Raw genomic sequence first — 11,627 nt, 5'->3', positions numbered from 1 at the left:
GAACTGGGGGGGTTCAGCCTGGAGAAGCAGAGCAGAGGCTGAGGGGAGACCTTACGGCTCTCTCCAACTGCCTGAAAGGAGGGTGCAGAGAGGTGGGGGTTGGTCTCTGCTCCCAGGTGACAAGCAATAGGATGAGAGGAAATGGTATCAAGCTGCACCAGGGGAGGTTTAGTCTGGATTATTAGGGAAAATTTCTTCATGGAAAGGGCTGTCAGGCATGGGAACAGGCTGCCCAGGGAAGTGTTTGAGTCACCATCCCTGGAGGGATTTAAGAGACATGTGGATGAGGCACTTAGGGACATGGTTTAGGGTGGGCTTAGCAGTGCTAAATTAACAGTTGGATTTGATAATCTTAAAGGTCTTTTCCAACCTAAACAATTCTATGATTCTGTGAAATACAAAAATACTGTTACCTCCCAGAACATAAATTAACGGTCTTTATTTATCGCACCAGAGGTGACACACATATCCTTAAGGAACAGCAGTGTTCTTGCAATGCTGGTGGTAATACATACTGCCTCGGGAAGAAGGCAGACACTGAACTCGAATACAACTTTTTAGGTTTTAAAATCCATTTACTTGCAATTTTTAACTCAAACTGGGCACGGACATAGACAAAGAATGTGTCAAACCAGCCCTGTGTCACCTCACAGAGGAGAGGCCAGAGAAACCGATTTGGTAAGGAATCCATTTCCTGCCGCAGCCACTTTCACCATCTTGTACCGACAGGGAAGGCTGCAGCGGACTAAGGAGCTGGAAACTGCCGATTCCATCCACGTGGAATGCATCGCTGAATCAGGCTACATGCAAGAGAAAGCACTAATCACTCCAAATGATGTAAGATCATCTAGAGTTTGCTAACATTAAAGCTCCACATTCCACTTCAGTTTTTCATGTTTAAAATCATTCAAGATGGGGCATGATCAAAACTGACTAGATTCAGCATTATCCCAGTGTGTGGACACAGGTAAGCCTGGCAATGTCAAATACTTCTAAATCCGAGTAAGCTTTTTTCCATTCATTAAACAATATATTTATTTCAGTGTGTATCTCTGTACTGCAGATGACAACTTATACAGCACTTCAGATGGCCCGCACTCCTCACCCCAGCCGTGAAACTCACTTTGGCTAGCAGCTACAAAATCTCACTTTCTGCCCAAGAGCCACATCTTCAGTGCAAACACAACTGTGCTTCTCAATGAACAACCAACCTGCAAAACACTCCTTCAAAACACTCTCCTCGGAGTGCTAGTCGTTAACGTGAAAATTAAGGCATTTTCTAACAGATTAAGTAAACGGTTAAATGCTGGGTACTTGACTTCATTCACCTGAGCCAACAGCTGCGCACCTTATAAAGGTAACTCGCTGACCTATGATACATAGCTAGCATCCACTGATGGAGCATCCATTTATGGAGCCACATTATTCTGCCTGACCCTATCAACATTTACATGATTCGTAAGCAATATGCAAGTTTTACAAGCTCTTAATCCATGAGAACAAAGCATTATAAATAATCCCTGGAGCACGGACCTCGGCTGTAACTCCACTCATAACCTACTCAGTAACTGCGCTTCAGTCTCTCTGAAGCCAAGCAAAACAGCATACAGCATGAACAGATCAAGAGAACTTTAAGATGATGAGGAAAAAAACCAACCAACCGAACAGAGGACTCAAGCAGCTGAAGAACAGTACATTTCTCAGCCTTTACATTCAAGAACATCTTACAAATGTCTACAGCAAATGGGTAAACTCACCCCTAGACTAACTTCACTGAAGTTAACATTTTCGTATCAAGAAAAAACAGGCCTAGTATCCTAAAAGTCTGTCGCTAGGTAAAAAATGTCACAGTATGTAAAAACTTAATCAAACCCAGTTGTGAATGCAAATCAATTCCCAGGGTAGTTTTGCCCCTAATAGGTAACTGAGCATATCTCCGTAACTCATCAGCTTTATTAGACAATGGGCTGCTCTCCCCAATTCTTTTGTTACTTACTTCCAAACTGTGGCCAGTAATCTGTTTCAGCAATGACTGCAGAATTTCTGCCATGAAAACAGCGTATGTTACTACTGGTAAACTGGTATTTAGGAATTCTCTGTAAAACTGTAGACCTCCAATAGCATCCTAACTAAAAATCAGAACATAACAATTGATAACAGTTCTATATGTTAAACTTTAAGTAACATAACATCAGCTAAAAACATTCAAGACCTTGATCTTACATCTGGAGTCTGCTAAAACCAACTGCTTCATTTGCGTGGAGTTCAGTGGTCATTTCACAGTTCACATTCCTGTGAACCTTCCTTCAGACACAGTCTGATGGCTGACCTTAACCCTCCACCCTGGTGACATAAGTGTTATTGCTCATCTTCTGAAGCTTTTCTTTATACAACAACCAAAAAAAAAAAAAAGAACCATCAGCTGTAATTTAGGACTCAAAAATCAAATACTTCCAGATTTTTCAAGGTATAGAAAATACGTAACATCACTTCATCCCACAGGAATCAGTTCCTAGAAGGCCTATGGCTGTAAGCTCACACTTGAATATTCAAATCAAGGTACATTTCAAAGAGTTTCCTTAGCATACATTTTACTGCTTACTAAATAACAATTCCAGAAAAATCAGGTTGTCATCCCCATTATCAATTCTGTATTTGCTTGAAACACTACATCTCTTTCTTTGGCCAGTGCCATTTCAATTACAAATGTAATGCCTTGTTTTCAGTGTAGGTATTTACATTAGATGCAAGAATACTAGAATCTATGTGTGAGAGTCTTCCTAAACCACATGTGAAATAGAACAAAGTATTTGTGACTTTGGATACCCGAACTCAGTTGAGGTAACCTCTGCAGCACACAGCTCCACATTTACAGACAGTTCTGATCCTCTTTCTGGATGAGCTAAGACCATCAGCAGAGTCTGAAGTCAGATCTATTGAGCCTGTGACACAGACAAACACAAAAAAAGGAGTTTTAAAGACAGACTGAAACTGTGCTAGGTATTCAAACAGCTTCAAAAGCCTTCCACCACCCCAGTTCTTAGAAGAATTGTGTGTGAAGCGATACTCGGATTCTACCGACACAGGTCACAACTACACAAGACCCAGCACATATATCAGAATCCAAATCTCAATGAACTCAAGTGTTGTAGCCTCAGTTCCGTATCCATACAGTCAGCTGAGACTGCAGTCTGCCTCCTACGTCGGTGTCGCAGACACCACAAAAAAGAGGAGGTTTAAGGATTTCAGTAAGATCAATTTGTCAGGATTTAAGGAGAGCGTCTGTAAGAACGAGGTACAACTCTGGAGTAGAGATGCTTCCCTGAAAACAAAGTAGCAGGGCAAATGACGCGTCGCTGTTGTGGAAAAATCGTTTGAACACAAAGCTGGACACACACAACACCCCTGCCAGCAGTCCTCAAATTTTCTTATGGAAAAATAATGAAGTCACAGAATGGTTTGGGTTGGAAGGGACCTTTGTAGTTCAGCTAGTTCCAACCCCCCTGCCGTGGGCAGGGACACCTTCCACCAGACCAGGTTGCTCAAAGCCTCATCCAGCCTGGCCTTGAACACTGAATGGAAGATGGATTATCAAAGAATCATCAAACAGCCCAGGTTAGAAGGGACCTCAGAGGATCATCTGGCCCAACCTTTTGTGGGAAAGGGAGCCTAGATGAGACTATTCAGCATCCCATCCAATCGCATCTTAAAAACCTCCAGCGGTGGGGACTCCACCGCATTCCTGGAGAGGTTGTCTCAGTGAATGGTGGTTCTCACTGTAAAAAAAAAAATTTTGGGCTGACCCTCTTCCATCCTGAACACCTGTTCCACAGAACCTACATCCACAACCGAGCCCTCCAGACACCAGAATGCGAAGACAAACCTACAGTGCCTTAGGCCACTTGGCTGTCACAACCACCTTTATCACTAGCGGGTCACTTAGGACGTTGTTGACCGTAAATGCCTCTGAAGAAAGGAAAGCTTTATAGAACAGTATCCTGACCATTCTTTTGAGCATTCTGGTAACAAATCTTTAAAATAATTTGCCTTGCCACACGTTCCACCCACAAGCCTTTGCGGTGAGCTAGGAGCACCGAAGGAGGTAACGCGCTAGAGGTGCACGCAGAAGCCTCTGGGTGGGATCTGTCTGCACTGAACATCAACAAGCGACGTCCGTTCTGACCCGAAACACTAACATCAGTCAGGCTGCAACAGAACCTGCCCAAGCCCCAAACCCCACGCAAGCACAGTCAAAATTGCAGACCTTTCATCTGATAGTCAAAGGTTAGCTCCTCTCCAGCCTTGATGGTTCGTGTAGAGAACAGCGCTATTCGAGGAAGACGCAGATCGAGGTTATCAATAAACACGTTGAAGACCTGAAGATTTGGATCACACTGCAAGGCAAAAAGTCATGTAGTTGAACAACGCACAGTAAGTTTCACTGAAGTGTTTAAATAAACCAAGGTCACAAGAAAGGAGGAACCGGTTCTTGTCTCAGTGACAGAAGTCTGAAAACAAGTTATCTGCTGAAATCAACAAATTACCTTCCTGAAATAGTGTTAAAGGAGAACACTCCTCGCTCAGTTGAGTCCTTTCAAGAAGGCAACCGTTACACAGTACGCAGAGTACCCTGCAACAGCCTATTAAAAAACATGGTTCCTTCAAAGATGGCACGATGACAATGCAATTCAAGATACTTTCAGAGGCTTCTACATGCAAAATCCACAAAAAGTATTAAAATAGAAAAGAAAGAAAAACAAGCTTGCATTTCAAGCCACAAACACTCACTATTCTGTACTTAGCTTTAGGCATTGCTTCCAGGTCAGAAATCATATTTTCATACCGTGAATAAATTTCTATTTTCAACTGCTAACCTGCTTTGCTTCTGAATTATCTGCTGTGGGCTGGATGGCAGGAGGAGGGTCAATGACACTAAGGAGGAACTAGAAACCATGTTGTCGTTGTTTCTGGATGAAGTGTTTGGACTCACTGAGGCTGCGTGTTAAAGGCTGCGTGTTTTGCTCTGTAGCAGCAGCCCACGTTAAACAATCAGAAGCGAAGTCAGACGCTTCACTTTATGCTGAAGAGCAAGAATACTTCACTCCCATTTCTGACAGTGAAGAGCAACTGGCTGTATCTAAAACTCACCTTCACCCTTCTCTCTGGCAAGCCCACATGAAACACAAATGTCATCAGCTCCCATATCTGAAGACATGAACTTAGTGTATTGGTAGAACCCTGACTGCAGGCCTCACACAGGTCACATCAGCAAGAACAATCTTTAGTTCAGGAATGATACAGAATTCCTTTACAGTTCAGCCTTCGTGCATTAGGTACTTCAGTTGAACCGGACATAAAACACGACAAAAGTTTCCTATTTAAAACCTACTTGAGTTCTCTGGCAAGTTTAGATTTGATATGAGGAGAGAAAAAGGTATCTACAAGGGAGAAATACCAAAGAAAGCATGGGAATTTTCTTTTTTTCCCCCTCTACGAATGTTTGAGGGACGACATTCAACATAACCCCCCTTCCTGCCCTGCTATAAAATAACACATCGATTCCTACTGTCTTTGACTCCTCAAAAATTTTATTAGAGTAATTCACACACGTTCTGTATTTTAGTTACTTGGAAGAAAAGCCCACCCAAACCAACCTTATTCTGGTTGCCTAGAACCAGCGGGTTCAGTGACAACCAGACATGCACACTTCAGGCAGCATCTCATTCCCAGAGTTTTGTAGTTGGTCCTACTCCAAGCAAAGCTAAGTATTCCATTCTATTTATTATGTCATTTAACTGACTGGACTGTGCTGGCATGAAAGAAACTACCCCAGAGAAACTGTGCACATGGTAATGTATTGGGTTTGCATGGCAAGGTTTTGTCTGGGGTGGGTTACAGGGGTGGCTTCTGTGAGAGCTGCCAGAAACGTCCTCTATGTCCGATGGAGCCAATGCCAGCAGCTCCAAGACGGATGCACTGCACACCAAGGCCGAGCCCTTCAGTGACAGTGGTAACACCTCTGGGATAACTTGTTTAAGAAGGTGTGTGGGGGCAGGTGGAAATGGGAAGGGTAAACACCAGCTGGAGAAAGAGTGAGTAATAGGGCACGTGAGATGCAAGGCACCAAGGTCAGCAGAGAAGGAGAGGGAGAAGGTGCTCCAGAGGCTGGAGTGGAGATTTCCCAGCAGCCTGTGGTGAGGCCAGTCGAGGGTCACGATGGGGCAGAGACCCACATGCAGCCCAGGGAGGACCCCATACCGGAGGAGAAGGGTAATGTCCAAAGGAGGCTGTAACCCTGTGGGCAGCCCACGCTGGAGCAGGATCCTGACAGGACCTGTGACCCCACAGAAGGAGGAGCCCAGACCGGAGCAGGTTTGCTGGCAACCTGGGTGGACCCAGGCTAGAGCAGGCTGCTCCTGAAGGATGGCACCCTGTGGGAGGGACCCACACTGGAGCAGTTTGTGAAGAACTGCAGCCTGTGGGAAGGACTCACACTGGGAAAGTTGGTGGAGGACTGTCTCCCATGGGAGAGACCTCACGCTGGAGCAGGGGCAGAGTGTGAGGATCCTCCCCTGAGGAGGAAGGAGTGGCAGAAACAACGTGCGATGAACTGACAACAACCCCCATTCCTTGTCCCTCTGTGCTGCTGTGGGGGGAGACCCACACTGGAGCAGTTTGTGAAGAACTGCAGCCTGTGGGAAGGACTCACACTGGGAAAGTTGGTGGAGGACTGTCTCCCATGGGAGAGACCTCACGCTGGAGCAGGGGCAGAGTGTGAGGATCCTCCCCTGAGGAGGAAGGAGTGGCAGAAACAACGTGCGATGAACTGACAACAACCCCCATTCCTTGTCCCTCTGTGCTGCTGTGGGCAGGAGGGAGAGAAAGTGGGAGTGAAGCTGAGCCCGGGAAGAAGGGAGGGGTGGGGGGAAGGTAATTTAAGATTTGATTTTAGTTCTGTTCTACTCATTATCTGATTGGCAATAAATTAAACTAATTTCCCCAAGCTGAGTCTGTTTTGCCTGTGACAGTAACTGGTGAGTGATCTCCCTGCCCTTACCTCCACTCACAAGCCTCTCGTTATATTTTCTCTCCCCTGCCCAGCTGAGGAGGGCAGTGACAGAGCAGCTTCACAGGGCACCTGGCCTCCAGCCAGCGTCAACCCACCACAGAAACTATCTACAGTAGAAAATATTTCTAGCACAATTAAGCTAATTCTCCAAATTCATAGTATACAAAACAAGGTCTTACACTGTGATTCACGAAGTGGGACACATTTCCATATCGAGCTGCATCTACTGTAAATTCATCTGAGTCATAGTCCAAATCAAACAAGTATGTATTTCCCTGGTTGTCATAGAGCCTGCCCCGTCTCTCTGCTTCCTCACTTGTAATCACCTAAAAAAAAGAGAAAAAAAGAAAAGTGCATCATATTGATAACTTTTACAAAACTAAAACAAAGATCACCAAGTCAGAAAAAAACCTATTTGGTAAAAAAGACCACATTCACTTTGACGTTGAAACAGCATTCCATCTCTAATGAGTTACGGATACAAACATACAGCTAAACTAATTAGTGACTGAGGCTTCTCTGGCTGTAATTTGTCAACAGCAGATGCATGACACTACCTTGTCCCAAGCAAAAAACCAACCACCAGCAGCTTCTATTCAGAGTCTCGACGATGACAGATAAAATCAACTGTTTCTGCTCCAAGTTTCTATGCACGCAATTTCTTCATTAGACCCAGAAAGCCTTGTTTACTTCCATGAAGTAAGGTTTCAGCTTTCTCCCTTTGCACAGATGAAGATCAGCAGGTATCAGTCTTTACAACCCAGTCACAGCTACAGCCTAGCATTCATCTCCTTCCTCCCCTAGAAGCATCCCTTCCTGCTATTTCTGACTACGATGAAAGATCCTATTCATGACAACTTAGACACATCACTCCACAAAGCTGAATCTAAGCAATTAGGCTAGCTGGTACTAGCATGAGGTAGGAATCCAGAAACTCCCCAGACCCACAGTCACTTCTGACAGCTTCACCAGCTTAAACAACTTCATCTGCAGCCTGTTACGTTAAATGTATTCTGTTGTGCAGACTCAGCAAAGAAATCACAATTTGGCAGCAAGACGGATATGGAATGTACAGTAACTGAACAAAATAAAGCCTTTCTGACAGTTCAGATTTGAGAACTTACTCAGCAATAGGGAATAAATAGATACAGGTGAAGGGGTAAATACACACTCCTTTAAACAACAAAATTACATAATCATCTTCCTGCATTAACCCTCCAACAGAGGTATTTTGAGTGACTGACCTCTTGAATGTTTACAAGCAAGGTACAAACACGAAGAGAAATACAGTAAAGACCATAAACAGTTGTATGAAGGGGCAGAAGGAATTGAGTCAACTCAGTAGCAAGGCAGATTTGTGGCAGAAATACAACAAACTGGATCAGAGAGGCTGCCAGGAGCTACTGATGCAAAGAGCCCTAGAGCAGAGGCTGAACAAGACAAACACAGGACAGTACAAACTCTCAGGAGTAACTCAAGGTTTGTATTTTATAGCATGAAAGTTCAGTTTGAAATAGTATAAGATTACAAGTCTTATTCTTGATATTAATCAAAAGTAATAAATATGTCTGGAAACTACCTTGAAAGTTCAGACAAAGGTACTGACAGACTGGGCAGGGAGTTTGGTAACAACTGTGCCTGGGGAACAGCAAAAACTGCAATAGCAATAGAGATGATCAGGGAAGAATGACTATGACTGCCAAGAAAAGAAGGACTTGCCTTTAGAAATACTAATAGGGCACATATCTAAAATAATCGTTTTAGAATCACAGAACGGTTTGGGTTGGAAAGGACCTTAAAGATCATCCCGTTCCAACCCCCCTGCCATGGGCAGGGACACCTTCCACTAGACCAGGTTGCTCCAAGCCTCATCCAGCCTGGCCTTGAACACTTCCAGGGATGGGGCATCCACAGTTTCTCTGGGCACTTCTCTTTCTATTTTGAAACACACAGAATCAGTATTCTGTTTACATTCAACCCTGTACAATTGGAATGGAGGACGATTTGGACAAGATATTTTTTCTGTCACCTGGAATGTCTATTTATCATACTCCTCTACTCAAAAGGGGACTTAGCTAGTATACAGTAGAAGTCAAAAATTGTTAAAATGGAGAAAAAACTTAAAGACTTTCTCCAACATTTCCATTATTGTAAATAATTAATCTGCATGAGAAATACATACCTCTCCAACATACTCCATCACAAAACTGTTGGTTCTAATTTTCTGGAGGGTTTTTACTCCCCAGCCACGGCCATTGTTAGTTCTGAAGATGCAAAGAGAATACGGTGTACCCTTCTGTACTATCCTATTTGGGCAGTCAGGCCCACACCTACAAAACGAATTGCATTCATAGATGGGCAAGCCGGGCTGGATTTTCAACTTCTTTTGTTTATTGTAAGCCAAAATAAATCCAGCCTCCTTTGGACAGCACTTCTCAGCAGGGCAGTCAGCACACTCACAGCCGGTCGTTATTCCATTTATTACATTGATTCCCGGAGCAGGTTTATACTCATTAATGTAGTAAAAGTCTAAAGGAGGGCCTTCAAGATCCACAGTGTTTTCTACCAGAATCATTGCCTTATGATTCTTTTTCCTGTTGAGTTCTTCTTTCCATCTCTGCAGTGCTATTCTTTGCTTAGCCTTCTTTACAATGTAATCTGCAACAGCAGGTTTTAAAGCTTTAGTATGGTTTCTCACTTTCAGCGCTTTGCCTTCTCTCACCCGAGACAAGTATTCATTCTTGTCACTAAGAAAGTTTTGAAGAAGCAATGGGCATTTCAGATTTTTCTGAGGTTCCCAAGTATTTGAAGATTCTGGCCATCCTTTCCATTTCACAAGATAGTATTCTGTGCCCTTGAAATACAGAAACAGATACAGATTTAGCCACATTTCGCTTTGCTGAAATCCAGCGCCACAGACAAACACAAGAGAGCTCTGGAGTTAAAAAACGGCATACAGTGCGGAAGGTCTTGATGTCCCATAACAATCAGAACTGGGGAGAAAAATCAAGTTTTCCGTTTGCAAATTAACATACAGTACAACTTTGGATACTTTATATATCATCTCTAGGGGGTGAAGAAACAGCTGGGATGAGCTCTGATGGCTAACATAATACCTGGAGGAGGCTAGTTTGTTAAGGCCGTTAAGTAAGTTGTACTCACTAGTTGCATGACCCGTACGCACAAGCAGAACGGAGTCATATCACATGCGGAACACAGAACATCAAATCTAGACTTACTGAAAACATCTCTAGAGAACACTATGTCATATCAATCATCCTCCCGAAGGAGTATTCATTAAAAACACATAATACTGTTTTTATTATCAAGAAGCATACGTTTCGTACTTTTTTTAAAAAGGCCAAATAACTGTAACAAGGCCAGATCCTGAGACTGAATTTCACTGGCACGATCAAGCCGTAGGAATCCAGTTGCAGCACGTGGCCCTAGCTCTTCATCAAACAGACTACAACAGTCAAGAGAGAAATAAAGACTGTTATCTGCAAAGAAAGGAGAAGCATCATAAAACATACCAAGCTACAGCCTAAAAGCATCAGTGTTTTGCTTTACTTCTAGACACGCAAAGGCAAAACATTTCATATTCTAGCATCTCTGCGATTTCAGAAAAAGATCTGCCTTCTACATACCGAAAGCAGTAGTTATACTGCTCTCTGTTTAGAGTTCAAAGTTTAAAAGGTATTTGACATCAGCAAGAGGTTTGTCCTCACAGCCTGCTACTTTATGTTATGAGCAAAAACACTACCTTTAGCTCACTTCCAAATTTCAGCTGAAAGAGTGACCAAATTGGTCTGTGTTTCTCTTACCTCTTCTACCTTGTAGTCACACAAATATTCCACCTCATAACTCTTTAGACTCCTGTTGGTGATTCCAATGGATTTACATCTGAGATTTTCCTTCCTACATAATTCTTGGAGGGTCTCAAGTGAAGCTAGACATGGCACATACCAAGCTACAATAAGAAAATTGGTAAAGAATCCTATTTAATGTCTCGGCTAAATTGAAATCATTATGCCTTATCCCAGAGTCCCCACATTATCATTTGCGACAGCAGTCCACGAGCCTCTTGTACAACTACGGCGTCTCACGGTCAACCTCGACCCTTCCCTAAGGGTTAAGCGAAACCCGCCAACGATTCCCTTCCTGCACCTTTATTCTGTACAGTCCAGTTTATAAAGAAGGACAAATATTCTGGAGGACACAGACTTCCACAGGTAAAAGCGGCGCTAAGAACCGAGCGATGCCCCTACAACTACAGCACCCCATAACCGAACTACGGCGACAAGGAAACCTCCCGTCTGCAATAAGGCCGCCAAATATCTGCAGTTAGTCAAGTGGAATCGAGCACTTGCGATGCAACCATGGTGACTGGATAAGGAAAGAAAGGTCCCCAGCGCTCTTCCAGAAGGATCGCGGGTGCCTTGTCAGCTCGGCGGATTTAAAAGGAACGCGAGGCTCCGCGGAGAGCGCCAGCTCCCCCCCCCCAGCCCGGGAAGGGCGGCTGGGGTGGGCTGAAGTTCAGAGCAGGAGCGGCACGGCC

The 11,627-nt window shown here is 43.9% G+C and overlaps 1 protein-coding gene across 1 annotated transcript; it reads right to left on the bottom strand.

Moving 5' to 3' along the window:
• Positions 1-2,715: 2,715 nt before the first annotated feature.
• Positions 2,716-11,039, bottom strand: SUV39H2 (suppressor of variegation 3-9 homolog 2 (Drosophila); the record flags this gene model as incomplete). The annotated part of the gene is made up of 5 exons (XM_010150580.1): positions 2,716-2,942; positions 4,265-4,394; positions 7,249-7,395; positions 9,252-9,923; positions 10,894-11,039. Coding segments are annotated over 5 exons (1,205 nt in total), but the record flags the coding sequence as incomplete, so codon positions are not given.
• Between the last annotated feature and the right edge of the window lie 588 nt (positions 11,040-11,627).

The sequence above is a fragment of the Eurypyga helias genome, unplaced genomic scaffold, assembly GCF_000690775.1.
Source record: "Eurypyga helias isolate BGI_N326 unplaced genomic scaffold, ASM69077v1 scaffold15024, whole genome shotgun sequence".
Classification (NCBI taxonomy): domain Eukaryota; kingdom Metazoa; phylum Chordata; class Aves; order Eurypygiformes; family Eurypygidae; genus Eurypyga; species Eurypyga helias.
This window is presented reverse-complemented; position numbering and strand designations above follow the sequence as displayed.